Source organism: Somniosus microcephalus, chromosome 5 (assembly GCF_052327205.1).
Source record: "Somniosus microcephalus isolate GS21.2 chromosome 5, FLI_Smic_1.0, whole genome shotgun sequence".
Classification (NCBI taxonomy): domain Eukaryota; kingdom Metazoa; phylum Chordata; class Chondrichthyes; order Squaliformes; family Somniosidae; genus Somniosus; species Somniosus microcephalus.
In genome coordinates this window covers 112,890,992-112,911,707 of record NC_140991.1, presented here as the reverse complement: position 1 = coordinate 112,911,707, position 20,716 = coordinate 112,890,992, and the positions used below count along the sequence as shown (strand labels likewise).

Sequence of the window (20,716 nt, the reverse complement as noted above, 5' to 3'; positions counted from 1 at the left end):
AATTTTACCACTGCCCTGGCTGAGATCAGCTAACTTAATTCTGACTTGGGATTGAGCCTAGGACCTTCCTAGTTTGTATGGAAGAGACCTTTGAGCCACTGGGATGGACTATGGATAGTTAAACATCCCCAACACTGCTAATTCAATAGAAATTTATGTGTACCCAAGCCTCAAATGAGCAAAACAGAAATCTGAATAAGTAAAACTGCTCAGATTTCAGAACAGGATTTGCATTCATTGCCAAAAGCCATTCGATATTATGTTCATGCTATTTTCACTGCAGATACGCATTTGATGTAATTAAAAGATTAAATAGTATGACATTTGCTTACCACACATCCCTGGGCCACAGAATAAGTTAAGACCACTATGAAGACGCAGATAATGGTTCGAATTTGTATTGTCAGGCACCCTGGAAAACACTAAAGAGGTAATCAATTATATTTCGCTAAATGATATTTGTGAGATATTTCAATGTAATGCTCCTACTTTAAATTGGTGATGTATTTGTCATACTTCAGTTGTTATAAATGCAAATTTTTCTGTTACTTTTTAAGAGCAAAGCATAAGAAAAGTTGTAATCCTGTGATCCATCACTCCTGGCACTCTGCAGGAAGCACTGATAGAAAGTAAGGCCTAGAATGTTATAGTCCTGATTCTCTGACCTACGCTCTCTGCAAGTGTAGCTCCCCATTGGAAGCACAAGATCACAGAATCACTCCTAAAGGCAAAGGAAGCTAAATATTTCAATCAGAGAGAAGCTTCCACAGCTCCAGAAAATACCACTGTAGTTGACCTCAGAAATCAAACTTTCCCTTAGAGAAATTAGCCTCTAATTAATCTCGGGATGCTACAGGCGTGAAAGGACAGGCCAGTTACACACACTGCTGCCACTTAGCAACAGAATAATACATTGTGCATGATAGAATACTCCTATCTTGATAAGACAGCATATTCTCTGGCTCACCATGACCAATAGACAGTAAATCCATTAGTATATATTAACTAGGGACAATTCTGTGATCAAGCCAATAAATGACCTGTGCTCCTGGCACTCACAGGCACACCTGTGCTGGGCCAACCCGCTGGATTCACTGTTCATTTAAATAATTTGTTCAAGTTTTATTTGAAAGTAGTACAGTACTGAGTCAGCTTGGGGGATGGGGCAGGAAATCAGAAGTGCAGCAGCTCTTGAAGGGTTCTTGCACTTAAAGAGGCACTGTATAGTTTTTGGTGGAGGATGACTACTGTGTCAAGGAAATTGTTTAGGAGCTAATTTAGCAGGTTTTTTTTTTAAACTGAAGAAAGGCTGCAGGAGGTTGCATTCAGGGAAGTAACTAATTTTGAGGCATAGGGAACCCTCCAAACAGAACTACTGTGCAGCGAGCATGACTTGAGGTAGTGTACAGAATGAGTGCAGAGTCCCACATCCATAAATCATGGGATTAAATAGACAAAAAGTTCTCAGTACTGAAGAAGAATGCCAAGATAAGCTTCAGTAAATGCTGCTCACTGCAAGGAAAGGAATGCTTGCATGCACCAGGTACTCAGCCCACAGTATGCTGCCACATCAGCAATGCAGTCTAGAAAACACTGGTCCCAACATTCACTAATATATCAGTAAAAGTGCAGCTCCAACTTGTTGTCTGAAAAAGGCCAAGGCTTTCTTTCACTCACAGAACTTGTTCACTCACTCAAAGGTTACTTAATAATTGAGATAAAGGCCATTGAAGACTTCATGCCAAGTGTTCATTTCAAACTGATTGCTTGCTAGGACCTAACATTCAATCAGTAACTATCAGCAGCCACACCTGCCCCTCTGCTGTAAGGCAATGTGTAGCCTTGTTACTGTATGTAGAGGCATTGGCTTCATACCTTATGCTAACACATCCTCCCTTCTTCTTTGTGTAGGGGTATCCCATAATGAGGAAGCTGGTGCCAGGGCAGAGAAGCAATCAGACCCATCACATGTGCACCTATTAAGCACTGCAGACCCACAAGTATTAGCACAGAAATACTGTACTCCTCTTGGGGAAATCAGAGAGAGGAAATCATGGAACATCACCTAAAAATTTTCTAAATGTCTTGGCTCGATGCCCTGAAGAGGCACCAGGCTCAGATATTCCAGTGAGCTGCATTGTTACTGATGCAAATGGCTGCCTTGGCCTATCAGCAGCTGCAGTAGCACTGGATTTTCCTCTCTTGCCAGAGGACGACCACCTATACAGAGTTCTAAGAGTGCCAGGATGCTAGCAGAGATATAATGAAGGTCCGCTGAGATCTGGGCTGGACCTGGGAGGAGTTATACTGATGGGTGGAAGGAGAATTTGCTGCTTTCTTGATAGCAAACCCACCACAGAGGAAGATATGGGCCTTGGAATTTAAATAATGTTTGAAATATATAATTCTGAATTTTACAGTGATCTATACACAGGTTTGCTGGTTTTTAATCATTCTTGGCATATCCTTCTCCTCCCAAATCTTAATTATCTGTCATCCCTTCTCAATTGTACTTAGATGTGATAATGGCTCACGTTTTCCTTAATCTCATCAATCCCCATCAGTCTAGTAGTGCAATCTATTATGTCCGTGTATAATTGAGACACGGACTGCAGGAGTTGATTATAACAAGTCTTTACTGAATGGAGACAACCTGGAAACTGAAACTACAGAAGCCTGCTAGGGCCTTTTATACAGGGGTGGTCACTGCCGGTACTGCAGCCTGAGACCAGTTATTCCCTTAAAGGTACATACACAACAATTCCTCCCCTTTTAGATAAACAGTACATAACATTCATTTAACAACTAAATAATAACTAATTACAATTACAATTATGGTTGCTAGATACATTGGCTGAAGTTAAGCAATTATAAGTTCAGTCTTTGAGGAGGCTTCCTGATTCTGTCTGGATAACGCCTCTAAGGGATATCAGGTTCTTCTGGCAAGGTTGAGTCGGGATCAATGTCGTTGTTTGGTTCGTCTGCTTCCAATATCACCGATTCTGCGGTAGATGCAATTGGTACTTCGGTTTCATCGCCAGGTGTATCAGATCGTGGTGTGGAGTTGACGTTTTCCAGTGACTCTAGAATCTGGTCAGCATGGCGTCTTACAATGCTCTCTCCAACGTCCACGGTATACATTAGAGGTCCTTGCCGTGTACAGATCGTTCCTGGCTGCCATTTCTCTGTGCGGTTGTCCCGGGCAAAAACTGGTTAACCTATCTTAAAACTCCTGGTCGGCCGTTCATTCATATTCTGAAACTGCCTGTTCTCCACATCTCTTCAGACGTTTGGCTTAACCAAATCCAAACAGCATCGTAGTCTTCGATTGAAGAACATCATGGCTGGAGTTTGGTTGGTAACCGCATGTGTCGCATTCCGGTAGGCAAACAAGAAGTTATCCACCTTGTGTTGTAGGGGTATATCTTCATTACACATTGCCTTGATAGCCTTCTTGAATGTTTGAACAAACCTCTCGGCCAATCCATTAGTGGCTGGATGATATGGGGCGAATGTGTAATGCTTAACACCATTGTTCTTTAAGAAACTCCGGAACTCTTCAGACACAAACTGTGGTCCATTGTCAGAGCAAATCTGTTCAGGCAGCCCATTCCTGGCGAATATGGTTCGTAAGACTGTGATAGTTTTTTCTGTGGTGGTTGAGGACATTTTTATTACCTCTGGCCACTTTGAATGTGCATCCACCGCAATTAAAAACATCGAGTCCATGAAGGGACCAGCAAAACCAATGTGCACCCTTTGCCATGGAGATGAGGGCCACTCCCATGGATGTAGAGGGGCTTGTGGTGGGGCGTTTTGGACCTTCTGGCATCCAGTACAGCCCTTGGTCATCTCTTCGATTTCTCTATCGATTCCCGGCCACCACACAAACGCTCTGGCTAAGTTCTTCATTTTTACCCCTCCCAGATGACCCTCATGAAGCTCATTGAGCACTCTATCCTTCAACATAGGTGGAATTACTACTCTGGATCCACACATCAAGGTTCCTCTGCACACTGACAACTGTTCTCTTCTCGGCGAGAATTCTGGCAGCAGTGGTTCGCCATGTGCTGGCCATCCCTTCACCGTTAAATCATAGACCCAGGAGAGTGTCGGGTCATTTCGTGTTTCCTTTTCTATGTTTGCATTCATCACAGGCAGACATTCGACTATAGTCGAGTGGAATAACTCCACTGGATCCATTGCCAGTTCTTCTTCCACCGTCGGCAACGGTAGGTGCGACAATCCATCAGCATTCCCATGCTGTTTAGTTCCTTTGTACTCGATGTCATATTGGTGTGCCCCAAGGAACAGGGACCACCTCTGTAGCCGTTGTGCCGTCATTATCGGTATGCCCTTCTGAGGGTTGAAAATGGAGACGAGAGGTTGATGATCAGTTAGTAGAGTAAATTTCTGACGGTGCAGGTAGTGATTGAACTTCACCCCCCACACCAGGCTGAGGGCCTCTCTGTCAATCTGGGCATAGTTACGCTCGGCTGAAGTTAACGAGCGTGACGCAAAAGCTATCGGCCTCTTTGAACCATCAAGGAATTTATGTGACAGTACCACCCCAGTGCCGTAGGAAGACGCATCACACGCCAATCTTATCGGTAGTGATGGGTTGTAGTGAGCCAATACTTCTCTTGAAGTGATTAGGTCCTTACTCTTCTGAAAGGCCCGCTTACATTCATCGCTCCATTTCCATGCTACTCGCGTTCATAGTAGGGCATTCAGTGGATGCAGAATTGTGGACAAATTCGGCAAAAACTTATGGTAGTAATTCACCAATCCGAGGAATGACCTCAGTTGCGACACATTTCCAGGTGCTGGAGCCTTAACTACCGCTTCAATTTTGTCAGGGGACTTATGCAACCCCTCTTCATCAATCACATGGCCACAATACGATATCTGTTTCTTAAAAAACTCGCACTTGGGGCGATTGGCTCGTAGCCCATGTTCACGTAGTCTAGTGAGCACCTGCTCTAGGTTGGCAAGGTGTTCACACTCATCTTCACCTGTCACTAGGATGTCGTCCAAGTAACACTGAGTCCCTGGAATCCCTTGCAGGACTTGTTCCATCGCTCTTTGCCATATCGCCGGAGCTGATGCTACTCCGAATACCAGTCAATTATACTGGTAAAGACCTTTGTGAGTGTTTATCGTGAGATACTTCCTAGAGGATTCTTCAACCTCCATCTGCAAATATGCTTGTGCTAGGTCAATTTTTGTAAAATGCTTCCCTCCAGATAGTGAGGCGAAGATATCTTCTATCCTTGGAAGAGGATATTGTACTGTGTGAAGGACTGAGTTCACCATCACCTTGAAGTCCCCACAGATGCGAACCTTCCTTGGCTCCTCAGACTTATTGTTTAACGTTTTCTTCATGACAGGAACGATGGGTGCCGCCCACTCGCTCCAGTCTACCTTAGATAACACGCCTGCATTCTCCAGATTCTCCAGCTCTGCCTCGACGGCTGGGCGGATTGCATATGGTACCGGTCTTGCTTTGAAAAACTTGGGAATGGCATTCTCCTCTATTTTTATCGAGGCGATTACGCCTTTAAGAGTGCCCAGTTCTTGTTGAAATACCTCTTTGGCGTCAGCTAAGATTGTAGACAATCGTCCAGGTGTGACGTCGTCATCCTTTTTACCAGCCACCGTCAGTGCCTGAATGGAGTGCCAGTCTAAACTTATCTTTCTGATCCATTCACGTCCCAATAACGGTGGTCCACCATCTTGCAGAATGTAGATATACAATTTCCGTATTTTCTTGCCGTTGTATTCGACAGGCACCCTTATTTTTCCTCTGGGGTATACTTTTTGCCCCGTATACATCCTCAAGACAATGGATGTCTCTCTCAAGGGTATGTGTGAGAATAGCCGCTCGTAGTCTCGTCGATTCATGACGGTTAGAGCTGATCCTGTATCCAATTCCATTTTGACTTGGGACCCTGCTATCATGAGGGTGACCCAAATGGTTCGGTGATCCTCTTTTGTGATTACGTTGTGAAGTTTGAGACAGCTTAGTCTCTTGTTCCCGGATTCACTATCGCTCATCTGGTCTTCGGAACTACTGTCCGTCATCTTTTGTACTTTCCTGTATGGTTCCTTAGTAGCCTTTTTGTTGTCGTTGGTCTTCTTCCCAGACCTGCAAACTCGTGCAATATGTCCCATCTTTCCGCATTGCCTGCATATTTTGTCCTTGGACCAGCAGTCCTTCTGGTCATGGTTTGTTCTGCCGCAGCGATAACATTTTGCAAATCCCCGTGTCATTTCGTGGGTGCCGTATTCCTGTGGCTTTTGTTGTATTTCCGCAGCTCCCCTTGCTGCTGCTTCATACGATACTGCCACGCTGAAAGCCTTATCTAGCGTCAGCTCTTTCTCTGAGAGTAACCTCTTCTGGGTTCCTTCACTCAGGAGTCCACAGACAAATTTGTCCCGTAAGGTATCTGCCAGTCCTGCTCCGAACTGGCAGTGTTTTGATAGCTTGCGTAGTTCCGTAAGGTAATCAGCATTGCTCTCATTTTTATGCTGATTTCTCCTGTGGAATTTAAATCTTTCTGCTATCAGCAGCGGTGTAGGAGTTAGGTGTTCCTGTAGGATAGCAATAATTTCGTTAAAACTCTTCACCTTCGGTTTGGCTGGAGTAATCAGGTCCCGCAATAGGCCATACGTTCTTGCGCCCATTAAATTTAGCAATACCGATGCCTTTTTCTCATCGGCTATTTCGTTTGCCTCGCAATATACCTCGACTCTTTCCACATACGTGGTCCAGTCTTCTATTGCATTATCGAAGGCAGTGATATCGCCAGTCTTTGGCATCTTGAAAATCTAAGATGGCGCCTCCCGCGCTTTGCCTTCGTCCCCGATGGATCAAAATGGCGCCTCCCGCGCTTTTCCTTCTTCCCCGCCAAGTTAAGATGGCGCCTCCCGCGCTGCCGCTGGCGATTATATTTATTTTACTATCCTGTAATGGCGACGCCCTATGGTCTTCGCGCCTCCCCGATCGCTGCTGCCAACGCCGCTCTCCGCGGTATTTTTATTTTTCTATTGCGCTTCAATATTTGCTCCGTTAATTGAAGAACCGTTCCCGTCATGGAGCGGACCCTCTGGGACACTTCCCTCCCTCTTCTTAGGTCCGAACGCTGCCCGGCTGCGAAGCACTGGCCGCGCCCTGTGTGCTCCACCCTCTCTCTCTCTCTTTGCTTCCCGACTCGCTGCCCGGCCCCGTTGCAGAGCCACCCGATCGAGCTCTAGCCCGCCGCAGCCCAGGAAGGATCAGTGCACTACCTGCCACCAGCCCGATTAGCTGGGAAACCACAGACTGGAGACCAAGCCTGGCTCTCGACAGTCTCTCCTGCAATTTTTCAATCCGATGATTTGGAGGGCGGTTGCCCACGGTCGACGCCCATTTCTCGAGTTTCTTTGGTATATTTTTTTTTTCTTCTGGCTCCGACCTTCAATAACGTCGTCGGAGGTGCTGCCGAGTTGCAGGTAAGTTCGTTTCTTCCTCGTCACCAGTATTATGTCCGTGTATAATTGAGACACGGACTGCAGGAGTTGATTATAACAAGTCTTTACTGAATGGAGACAACCTGGAAACTGAAACTAAAGAAGCCTGCTAGGGCCTTTTATACAGGGGTGGTCACTGCCGGTACTGCAGTCTGAGACCAGTTATTCCCTTAAAGGTACATGCACAACACCATCTACTGTTATAATTGAAACCTGGAGTATATTTGCAGTACCCTCAATCCCAATACGATAAATCTCCCAGATCCTGGCCCTGACCTCCAGGCACACCGCCCCCCCCCCCCACGATCTTGGCCCTGATCTCCCCCCGATCCTGGCCCTTGATCTCCCCCTGATCCTGGCCCTGACCTCTAGGCACGCCGCCCCCCCCACCGATCTTGGCCCCGATCTCCCCCCGATCCTGGCCCTTGACCTCCTCCCGATCCTGGCCCCGACCTCTAGGCACACCCCCGCTCCCCCCCCTCCAATCCTGGCCCTTGACCTCCCCACAATCCTGGCCCTGACCCTCCCCCCCCATCCCCACCCCGATGCTGGCCTCGACCTCCAGCCGCCCCTGGCCCCGACCTCCAGGCCCTCCCCCAGAGTCCTTACTGGGTGTTCAGCCATTCAGCGCATTGCTGAATGCCACAATAATACTAATGAGCAGACAGCACCAAAATAATGGCACTGCCTGCAATCTTTTTATGAGCACGAGCAAATCTCGCCCAGTGGTGGCACTGCCCTTTTTCGGGCCTTACCGAATTTATAGGCCATGGTGTCCGATATTACATAGTATTTACAGCACAGAAACAGGCCATTCAATCCAACAGGTCTATGCCAGTGTTTATGCCTCACACGAGCTTCCTCCCACCTTACTTCATCGAACCCTATCAACATATCCTTCTATTCCTTTCTCCCTCATGTAGTTATCTAGCTCTCCTTTAAATGTATCTATGCTATTCACCTCAAATACTCCTTGTGGTAGCAAGTTCCACATTCTAACCACTGGCATACTGTAAACTGTATGTCATTACAAAGAAAATGTAAGAAACAAAACGCTGTTGTACCCTTTCAATATCTGATTAGTACGTTTCCTACTGATTAACCAATGATGGAGGGGGAATTTGACTTCTGCCTGAACCGGGCAAAAAGTCAGGGGAGTTGCTGCGCCAGAAGTGAGCTCCGGGAGACCCGAACAATTTTTGGGTTCGGGCCTCATTTGAATGCAGTCGGCAAAGTGTGGATGCCAAACAGGCAGCCCGCTGCAGCTCAATAGTGGGAGGATGGGTAATTGGCCAGCTCCCACACTGAGCTGGTAGGTCGGGCCTGGGAGGGGGTGGTGGGGGAAACCAGTCCCAAAAGGGGCCAAGCACAGGCCGATAGTGGGCCACAGTATTTTTGGAGTCAGAAGGAGCACTCATGTTCCTTGTGGTCCCACAAAAAGGCTTCTTCCCAAAAGAATTCTGTGCCTTTTCTTGAGCATTCACCAGCACTCTATTTGAGGAGCAGTGGTTGGACTACTCACCCACCGCCTGCTGACATGGTCTCCCTGGACAAAAAGGGCTCTCAGTTCACCTGCAAAAGTATTCCAAATCTGTAGTATTCTCCACCAAGAGCTTTGCACTAAAATTGTGCATCAAGTTGGAACATGCATCAGAAAACATGTTGCTTTGATCCTGTGACACTCAGAAATGTAAAATAAAACCTAGTTTACCTGCACTTGAGTGACGTGGAGATACATGATACAAGCAACCAGGAAACAAATGCAAAATACGAGGAGGACAAGGACCACGATGCTCCTAACAGAGAAACATAAAAGGAAACACGTGCTTACTTATAAACAGATAGCAGTCGTTTTAGATTAGAAAGAAAAAGCAAAGAAGCAGTATATATTAATGAAGTATAGAGAGTACTTACTGTGGTATTATGAGAAGATACAGAAGGCCAAATAAGGCAGCAAGTATCAATGAAAGGATGACTGCACTGGTAAAATATTCATCATGAAGCTGATGATACTGTGGGTGGAAGAGTGAAAGAAAATCTTTACTGTGAACTGGAAATAAATCACCATGCATCCGCTATGGGGTATTTAGGGATTGGACAGATGAAACATTACCAAAATGCTTATTTAGAAATTGGCTGTATTTAACCAAAAATTACTTCAAATAAGACACAAGCATACTTCTCCTGCTGACAGAGCTGAGAATTAATGTTGATATATTGGCCCGGATTTTGTGGTCAGCTGTAAATGAATGGTGCTTGCCATTCACTGCACTTACAGTTGGCCACAGACTTTCTGTGGGCTTTTACATTGCAATTTGCAGTAATTAGAGAGGCGAAACAGTGCTGCACCCTCTACAGGGGATCTGGGACCTGTGTGAACAGGGCAAGCAATGGCATGTCTCCTCAACCAATCAGATTGAAGAATCCTTACTGAGCCACGGATGCAGTCCAAAACCAGGAAGTGTAAGTTTGGAATATTTAATTCAATGTAAAATCATGTACAGAAAGCAAAATAAACAGAGGGAAAGAAAAATGGGATTAAGAGAGAAAAAGAGACAGAAAGAAAAAGTAAAATAAAATGTTTTCATTTTAATTTTTTTAAATCTCCAACAATAATTAAAATCTGAAGGAATGAGACTCCACATTTGTAAAAGTAAATTTTCAGTGCCAGAGAGGTTGTTTGGCAATAATTAAAACTTACCACACCGTTAAAAATTCACTTACACTTGAATGGACAAGCCCTAACTTTTTCTGGCGTGTTTATTGGGTAAATACTGCAACTTCATGCTGTTGCATGTATGTGAATGCTGAATCTCTCGGCGAGGTTTGTGAAGCTTGTGGAGCTTGTAGAGGAGCAGGACAACTCGGACAGCAACTTCTGGATTTCCGTATTAAACTGCACATGTGCGGACACCGGAGGTTGCTGTCCAATTTACTCCTTAATAACGGTGAGCGCCGATAGCCTCACCATTGTTTCAACCGAAAAATCCGGGCCATTATATGGAGAACAGTGAATTATCTATCTGGAGTCCTATGAAGTACAATGTCAAGCAGCACTATGTGAAATGAACTAGTCACTGTTAATGCAACATTAAAGCTATTCAACACTGGATTTTTCAGTTATATAGAAGAAAAAAGGGAAACATTAAATCCTCGTTGAAATTCACGGTCCTGAACACAGGATCATTACACTTGAAGAGTAGGAAAGAAGACACTAACCTCCATGTAATATTAGACAGCTGTCAGTAATCAATTCTTAAGAAAGCAAACTGATTGGGCTATGCTCTCATGATATATGACACGTTTGGATAGGAACTGACCCGTCCAAACACGGAGGAGGCAGAACCAATGCACTGACAATGGGTTGGGCTGGTGCAGTGCCATTGCATACACACATTAAAATCATTGGGTTCAAATTTCCTGCACTTCAACAAGCTGCTCCATCAGTCACCAAGGGAAATATAAAGTTGTTCATCTAATTGCAAACACTGACAAGCCAGTACATTCCAGTAATGAGCCCGTCCCTCCCTAAGCAAAGTCAATCATCTCAGACTGGGAGTGTAATGTAATTTAGGGATATTATGATCCCCCTAAGCTGCCACCTTTATCACCTCTGCTCTTTGTGATTGAATTGCTGCCTTGTAATGTACCAACACCACTCCATGACTCCCTATGGCTATCGATACAGGAGTTTCAGTACTTGTGCTTGTTAGTCTCTAGCATTACCTTATCGTTAATGCTACATTGTGTAAAAGTGCATTGTTTTTTAGTAAAATGCTCTCTTCCTCTAAACTGACAAGACCACATACTCCATTTTCTAGTAAAACCTGATAGTCCAGCATCATATAATCCCATAAACGCCGATCTTCCTGTCAGGTGACAGATTGAAGCAGCAGATAGAGGAAATAAATGCTGACAAAGCTCAGTAGCAAGAAATCACTGTAGAACCCGCCCAATTTTCATCTTCTTAATAAAATAAGCAACATACATACTTCCTGAAGGGTACTGAAATTGCTAAGAATGAAGTTAAAAGAGACCTAGGAGTCTTTGTTGAATCAACATTCAACATATCAAAGCAGTGCAGAGCAGCAATCAACAAAGCCAATAAACTGTTGAACTACATAACCAAAACAGCCGAACACAAGTTAGAGGAAATCATAATCAAACAGTCCAATGCTCTGGTCCGATCACACCTTGAATACTGTCACTAAAACACACAGGAGATAGGCAGAGAAGAGGCACAAAGCTGATCGTTTGTGTCAAAGGTCTGAGTTATGAGGAAAAACTAGAGTAACTTGGGCTTTTCAGCATTGAAAAGAGATGTCTGAGAGCTGATCTTATAGAAGTATATGATAATAAAGGGAACGGAAAGGTAAATTGGGAATGTTACTTTAAATTAAATTGCGAGATTAGGACAAGGGGACACAGGTTCAATTTACTAAAAGGTAAGTTTAGGACTGATATCAGAAACACAAACAGTTGGAATAGACCATTAGATAAAGTAGTTGAATCATTTAGAAGCATCTAGATTCTGCGATGGTGAACCTTAGAGTCGAATGGCCTTCTCCGCCTGTAATTATCTTGTGATCTTGTTGAAGCTCCTCTGCATGCTCAGCCAGTAAATGCTGCCATACTGACCCATATTAAGCTAAAAGGCCAAGTAAATCCTTGCCCTGTGCTGAGTTAGCCAATCTCAGCTGCAGAAGGTGCTAAAATTGGCTTCGGTGGCTGAAGATTTTTTTTTCTGTTTGCTATTTAAAGCAAAATCATAACCATGTTTGGGAGTTTTTTTTACTTGTTCAGTATTTGTTGAGAAATTATAAATGCATTCTGTACACTTACAATTTTGCAACAAATAGCAACCAGAAGAAACCTTCCCCATTGCTCCTGAGCTATGGAGTGGAAAAATCAGCCAAGGTTCCCATATCTAATCACTGTGCAATGACTCCTGGTGGACGGTGCGTGTGTGGACTTTACGAAATTGACAAATACGAACAAAAGAAATTGACAGGCAGGGAAAGACCAGATGGTCCATCAAGCTTGCTCCACACCATTACAAAAGCAAAATACTGCGGATGCTGGAAATCTGAACTAAAAATAGAAAATGCTGGGAATACTCAGCAGGTCAGGCAGCATCTGTGGAGAGAGAAACAGAGTTAACGGAAAGGTCATCGACCTGAAATCTTAACTCTGTTTCTCTCTCCACAGATGCTGCCTGACCTGCTGAGTGTTGCCAGCATTTTCTGTTTTTCTTTGCTCCACACCAGGATGACCGGAGCAATATGACTAAACACTTCTGCCCTCCCCCCACCCCCACCATTCCCTCAACCCCGACAACCTCCTCCCCCTCCCTCCACAGCCTGTAATCTCCTGGGAGAGGCAAAAAAACAGGAAAAAAACAGAGCCAATAAGGGAAAAAATTCCCTGGAAATTTCCACTGCAGCAAGAGCGCCAAGTCTCTTCACATTCCTCTTTAATGAATATCCATCGGGAACCAAAAATCCTAATTTCTTTGGTCTTTATTTTAACTACAAGACTTTTCCCACACAGAAATCAGCCTATTTAAAGCAATGCAATTACCCAATTGAATAAAATTGTTTTGAGGCAACAAATTTGCTTTTGATTAGTTTGTCATAGAATCATAAAACATTACAACAGAGAATCAGAAATTCAGTCCATTAGCCCTGTGTCAGTGTTCTCTCCATCTAGTGTACTTGCAATCTCCATATAGCCTTTAATATTCCTTGTTATCAAGCAACTATTGAATTCCCTTTTGAAAGAATTTATGGACTCTGCTTCACCAAAGGTTTGAGGCAGAGAATTCCATATTCTACCACTTGTCAAGTAATTTCAGTGTTTCTCCCCTCTTCTCCAGCAGGCACTGACTTATGCTGAGGTACAGTCGCACAGTCACTAGTCATGCTTCAGTATCTCACCCAAGTAACCGTTTCCATATGTGAGTTGAGACAGCAAATGTTGGCAGGCAGTTTATCATGAGACATTTTACATTCAAGCTAAATCCCTGACTCAGTAACTACACATGTACACTTTCTAGCTCAGGCTACTGGTTAGCAATCAGGATTGGGAGCACAGGCTGATTTTTCTTCTTCCCTCGCCACAAGAGGCTGAGGCAAACTATGTCTGTAAGGCAACCTGCCCAATGTGCTGCACCCAGATGGTTGCATGCACCTGGGTGAAAACCCAGGAAAGTCTTCCCTTTCATATGGACGAGTGTGAACCTTTAAAAAAAAACTGCATGTTTATCTTGTATTATCAAAATAACTTACTTTCTGCTCCCTTTCAGTTTGTTTGTATTTTAAAGTAACAAAATGTAAATCTGCCATTTCAGACTCTGTTTGCCGAGCTTCAATTAACCGGCTGATGTATCGATTTACTCGAGTTCCTGGAGTGTTGTGTGTAACATTTGTAGAAAAAGATGATCGATTCCTGACTTTTTCAGAAGCTGTCCTCAGTGCTCTTCTCTTTGTAAATAAAAGAAAATGTTCTAATTAGTGACAGGTTGAGGGAGAACCACTCTGCTACAGTCCGATTTTCAATCCATACACTTCTACAGTCCCAGTGCAGAACCTTCTATATCTGCTGTACTCCAGACAACAGGACGGGAGGCAGGGCCTCTTTTTCCTTAATCTCTTTAGTAGGTCTTGATATTTTCTTGGTTTACTTTAGCAGTCAAGAAATCTCTGGAAAATAATTTCAACGGCATTTGATGAATATGATATAGCTTTACTACTTCTACTTGAACTTATGCAATAGAGGACATTTTTACAAGTACTTTAACCGCAGTACACACCGCATAAAAGCTGACACTGATTTGTGTGTGCGTATTATACATATTTCACAACTGTTCAACGGAAGAAGCACATCAATTTTAAAGAGTACAAACATTTATGTGGAGATCTGCCCATTGGACATAGCTGACACAGAAGATATACAATGAGCAACAACAGGCTTTGCCAGGTTTTCCACAATGAGAAAGAAATAACAATATCCATGAATTGTGTGATCTTTGCCCTGGATGGAATAAATGGAGCATTCCAACACTGCTCTCCACTATGCATTTTATTTATACAAGATCTGTGAAATTTTCATTGACATTATCTCGTCTGTAGCCATTAAGATTACATTAATGGTAAATGCAAGGTAATCACCCTCATTAACCACCTAATTGATGACAGGAGATTTAGCACTTTTATGCATGTTAAGGAATTTTTTACACTTGTGCTTCTTTAGTTTGAATTGCAGAGAGCAGTGTCCGTACATCAGCTCCCCCCATTTATATTGTTAAAACTCAACAAGAGACCTGAAGAAGGATACCACTCTCCAGCCATCTGAACTACAGAAGCACTGAATGTAAAAATACATTCAGTTTGCTACCAAAACATTATTATCCAATTGAATCTTAGGTATAACCATTAACAACTGAAAATTTCAACCATATCTTTCTTAATGACTTTTTTTTTTGCTGGTGTTAACTGAAGCAAAATGACATACAAAATTCAGAAAGCATAAGCTTCACATTGAATACTGAAACAAATATTTATTAAAAACAAGCTGAGTATTTCCAGCATTTTCTGTTTTTATTTCTGTTGCCAAGTGGACACACCTTACCAGTGGCTGCCAAAGTCACCACTGCCCTCAACCTCTTCACCTCAGCCTCCTTCCAGGGATCTGCAGCAGACATTTCCAGGATCTCGCACTCGGCCGCACGCAGATGCATCACGCAGGTGACCAATGCCATGCTTCACAAATCAGGCACTCATGTACACTTTGCTAATAATGAGCCCAGTGTTACTGAGCGGGTGCTTGGCTTTGCTGCTCTGGCTGGCTTCCCACAGCTGTGCACCATCATCAACTGCACACATGTCCCCATCAAGGCACCCCCAGATTATCCAGGAGTGATTGTGAACCGCAAGGGCTTCCACTCCCTCAACGTGCAGCTCATCTACAACCACAAAAAGACCATCATGCATATGTGTGCCAGATTCCCAGGGAGTTGTCATGAGTCTTTCGTTCTGCACCAGTCCACCCTCCCTCAGCTCTTTGCACCTCCGAACAGACTTACCAGCTTGCTGCTTGGAGTCAAGGGCTATCCACTGAAGACATGGCTGATGACACCCTTGAGGAGGCCAAGCATTGAGGCCGAGGAGTGCTATAATCAAAACCACATGACAACCAGATGTGTAATAGAGCAAGCAATAGGCATGCTGAAGATGCGCTTCAGATGCCTGGACAGAACTGGAGGAGCCCTTCAGTATGCACCAGCCAGGGTCGCCAGAATCATCGTTGTCTGCTGCGTGCTGGACAACAACAGAGTGCAACAGTGAGGATTGGAGCTGTAGGAGGAGCAAGGTGCAGAGCGCAGATCCTCCTCGGAGCAGGATGAGGAGGAGGAGCAGGTGGAACACGAGGAGGAGGAGGAACCTGAGGTGCAGATGGCACCAGCAATGGCGCACATTGCTGCGTGAGAGGCCTGGGATTGACTCATAATTGCACTATTTAGTTAGGTTGTACCAGTGCACCCATATGGCACCCAGATGCTGAAACAAATTCCACCACCCCCCCCGCCCCACCAACACCACAAAGCAGTTCTAAAATGACCAAAACATTCCTGTCAAACACACACCCATTGCTCGAGGTTTAGTAATGTCTCACCATTCACTCCAACTGACAAGGCCACTTCCCAGGTAGCAGGCAAAAATGGAGAAGACAGGAAAGTGGTGCAAACAAATAAATATGTGGCTCATAAATATAATTGAAACTTAACACTGTAATATCTTGGCAAACACCCAAAGAATGAGACATGATTTTGGAAGTTCAGAAATTATCTATGTAGATGTGATAATATAATTTCTGTGCTCAATAAAGTTTTGTAAGAAAACATATGGTATAAAATCTTATGATGCAGCCTTTTAAAACACGTCAGATGATACAGAGCTCAAAATTGATATATTCTGAAACCATATTAGCATATTCACCTAGATGGTTTCTGAACATCCCAAATCATGTTTCAAGAGGAGCCATTGTTGTGCTTGAGGTGATGGGTAAATAAGGAGAGGAAGAAGTGAAAGAAATAGAGGGGGTGAACATCTTCTGGCACTAAGATAAGTGATCCTACACTCAGGGGTATAACAGTCCTGCCTGGAGAAAAATCCTGGCGGAGGACACCTCACTTGCAAGATCCTCCACTGGACCACCTTACAAAAATAATAACAGGAAACATACTTTAAATGCAAAAATAACCTTTTGACAATAAGGGTTCTAAACACATGGAAACTTACTACAAGCAATACCACCCACTGTTCTTTAACAAATTAAATTATTAGTTTGTTGTATTTATACCTATTATAATTTGGAAGGTGTGGACTGTTTTGATACTCTTCATTATGTTGTATGAATTGCCTTTCACCTCTTCTGACAGGCCAATGCTTTGAAAATCCTCCAAGTAACGATTTAGTAAATTCACTGGAGCAGCTTAGCTCTAAGACTATTATTTTCACAAATGAATCATGCAGCTATTTTATTTCATTCAGTAATGTGGTCTAAACACAAATCTTTAAAGTTTTCACATGTGTTGTCAACCATCTCACCCTGATTCAATGCTACACAGCAGGCTGTAAAGACTACTGCTATTGTGCACATGAAGATAATGGATTTACACTAACAGTAGGTCCAGTTACAGTATGATCAAACATTGTAGTACAATTTTTAATATCACTAATATGAGATCTATTTTCCACTATTCACTAAGAAAGTGGGAATCTCACTGTATACTCACACTGTTTGTTTTGCTAATATCAGCAAATGAAGGAAAATATGTCCAAATATATATCAAAATACACTGAAAAATATAAAGGAATACCAACTTTTCCAGCACCAACATATTGTGTGTTTGTCTCAGATATTAACCCCACTACTATGGCTAGCACACAGTTTACTCAGTTTACAGCATTAATGTATCAGAGCTGATGCACACAGATGTGAGTGAATTGACAGCTTTTATTTGGTGTGTACTGTAAAACTACAAAGAAAGTCATATATTACAGTATCTTCAAATGCTAAAACCTGCCCATTTCTAGAGCTTGTAGGAACATAGGAACATAGGGACAGGAGTAGGCCATTCAGCCCCTTGAGCTTGTTCCACCATTCAAAGAGACCATGGCTGATCTGCGACCTAACTCCATACACCCGCCTTTGGCCCATATCCCTTAATACCTTTGGTTAACAGAAAGCTATCAATCTTAGATTTAAAATTAATAATTGATTTAGCATCAATTGCCGTTTGCGGAAGAGAGTTCCAAACTTTTACCATCCTTTGTGTGTAGAAGTGTTTCCTAATTTCACTCCTGAAAGGTCTGGCTCTAATTTTTAGACTGGCTTTAATTTTTAGACTATGCCCCCTAGTCCTAGAATCCCCAACCAGTGGAAATAGTTTCTCTCGATCTACCCTATCTGTTCTCTTTAATATCTTGGAAACTTCGATCAGATCACCCTTTAATCTTCTAAATTCCAGGGATTAAAACCCTAATTTGTGTAATCTCTCTTCATAATTTAACCCTTGAAGTCTTTCACAAAAACGATACAGTGGTCTTATGCCTTTTAACCCTATGTTGCACGCAAAAATTCATCATTACGTACCTGCATCATTGATGGTTTCTCTTCACCATTTCCCCTTTTATGTTACATCATCTGCTGCCTCCCAAGACTATACTTTTTACATCAGCAAGCAGTGTGGGATGATGAAGGCAATTAGAAGACAGAGTTCTCCACAGCCACTGTCACTGCCAGTTTTGCCCTGTCATCCATGAGATGAGATGGGTTCGACCGGGTTTGTTATGCCCTGAAATACAACACTTCACTGCTGCCTAGTATTCCATTTAAAGGCCTGACCAAGTAATGTCATACCTCACCTACTGAAGGCAAAGAAGTAGAATGCCAGTCCATTTGGGCTCAGAGCTGGTGAATCTTTAGCTGGATGGGCAATGTCCTACTGTCAGCTAGCGAGCTGCTTTTAACCAGCAACATAGCTATGGGAAATATTTTGCTTTCTTGAAAGTATTTTTGTAAATGTTCCACATTGTATCTTAATTGAAAGCAAGCAACTGAATTTGGAAAGTTGGAATGCATTCATCTACTATGTCTGTGTATCACACATTCTACCACTTACATAACTTGTTTAATACATTATTTTCAGTCCCTCACAAACTATCAGATCTTTCTTACCCTCTCCTATTGCTATGATTTAAATATAAGCAAACCATTTTGATAATGTCATTATATATTTAAATATCCTAATTTGTAGCATGAGGCTATATTTAGGTTTGAATTAGTGTCTTCCTTTTGTTGATGTTAATCCACATCTGTGCAGCGGTCATTTAGGAAACAAATAACAAAGCTTCACCACTTCATACCAGCTGGGTAGGGTGATGAGGGCAGAAATAAATAGCAGCTTTTCAATCAGCACAATGGGCATGCTGAGAGACTCTGTTTCACAAGAGTATATAGAAGGCAATGACTTTCAAAAGAAATAAACAGGAATAGAGGAAAATAGCACTTCCTCCTTGACACATTTCCTTGTCAACCCAGGATCTCATTAGCTAAAAGCAGTCAGACTCATCAACAAAAATCAGAATAAAAGTGTTTAGATACATCGCTTACCTTGTCATCATCCTCACACGTCATCACATTGGAAAACGGGATTTCAGCTTTGAACATCTTACGACAGTGCATGAGTTGAACAAGTAAGTAACACACTGTTTTAAATTTCATCCTCTTTGCTGGTTTTATGTCTGAGAGAATCAACCCAGGAAAAATCTGCCAAAAAGAGAAAAAAAAATCAATGATATTACACATTTGTAACAGGTAAAGTATTGCAGTTTTAATACAATGTTAAATGTACATTTAAATACTTTCCTTTTACCTCTGAGAGCTGGGTTCAAACCTAACTCAAACTTAGCAAATAGAAGTCTCCTCTCTGTCTGCTGGATGTAAAGGTTTATAGTTAAAGAAAGACTTGCATTTATATAGCACCTTTTACAACCACCAGACGTTCCAAAGCGCTTTACAGCCAATGAAGTAGTTTTGAAGTGTAGTCACTGTTGTAATGTAGGAGACTCAGCAGCCAATTTGCATACAGCAAGCTCCCACAAACAGCAACATGACAATGACCAGATAATCTGTTTTAGTGATGTTGATTGAGGGATAAATATTGGCCAGGACACTGGGGATAACTCCACTGCTGTTCTTTGAAATAGTGCCATGGGATTTTTTATGTCCACCTGAGGGGGCAGACGGGGCCTCAGTTTAACATCTCATCTGAAAGACAGCACATCCGACAGTGCAGCACTCCCTCAGTACTACACTGGAGTGTCAACCTAGTTTTATGTGCTCAAGTCTCTGGAGTGGGACTTGAACCTACAACCTTCTGACTCAGAGGCGAGGGTGCTACCCACTTTTTTTAATATACTTTATTGAACATTAGGAACATTTACAACATCATGATCATTTCATTGTATCATACAAATCAATTCTGCCGCTCTGCACAGCCATTCCGCCACCACATTTTAACATCGAAACCTGAAGTTTAATTTGTCTCCTGCAAAATATATTAGTCGATTGTACTTTAAAAATTGATTGTAACATACTATCTTTAAATTCCTTTCTGAATAAAACATCCACAGAGCCTTATAATGATCTTTTAGCTTATATTTAAAATACTTTTAGATTGATTCTCCTCCCCTTAAAAAAGAGCATTCCTTCTTTGCACAATCACGAATCTAGCCAAACTGAACATTACATTAATTGCCGCTCCGCTAGACTCGGGCAGACTCTCTCAAAATTGAGTCCCACGAGATTCCCATTCTCGCTCTTCAGTCCCCACCCAGCAAAAAAACTTCACACAACTGTTGAACATAGTACTTAAAATCATTTAACTGTGGACATAACACCAGTAAATGGGACAGAGTCTCATCCTGTGTCCCACATATTGGGCAAGTTGCCCCCTCCACTCGTCCAATCTTGCACAAGACCGTCATGGTAAAAATCCGGTTATGAGCCAATTTGAAATCCAGTTCAATCCACTCTGGACATTTAAAATTCGCCCACACTCCCTTCCAAATCTTGTTGAAGTCCAGCTGTAGGTATATACTCTGCCAAAACTCCTGACCAGCAGGTGTCTTGAATCTCC

The 20,716-nt window shown here is 42.9% G+C and overlaps 1 protein-coding gene across 3 annotated transcripts in view; it reads right to left on the bottom strand.

The window, feature by feature from the left end:
* The window catches only part of LOC147117265 (adenylate cyclase type 1-like), a 524,560-nt gene that overhangs the window by 201,202 nt on the left and 302,642 nt on the right, over positions 1–20,716 (bottom strand). For all 3 annotated transcript variants that reach the window (XM_085988088.1, XM_085988086.1, XM_085988087.1), the window contains 5 exons: positions 19,189–19,344; positions 13,800–13,994; positions 9,427–9,524; positions 9,224–9,308; positions 333–422 (listed from right to left, as the gene is read on the bottom strand). In XM_085988088.1, the coding sequence (XP_085844214.1) occupies positions 333–422; positions 9,224–9,308; positions 9,427–9,524; positions 13,800–13,994; positions 19,189–19,344 (624 nt within the window). The remainder of the gene's footprint in view (positions 1–332; positions 423–9,223; positions 9,309–9,426; positions 9,525–13,799; positions 13,995–19,188; positions 19,345–20,716) is intronic.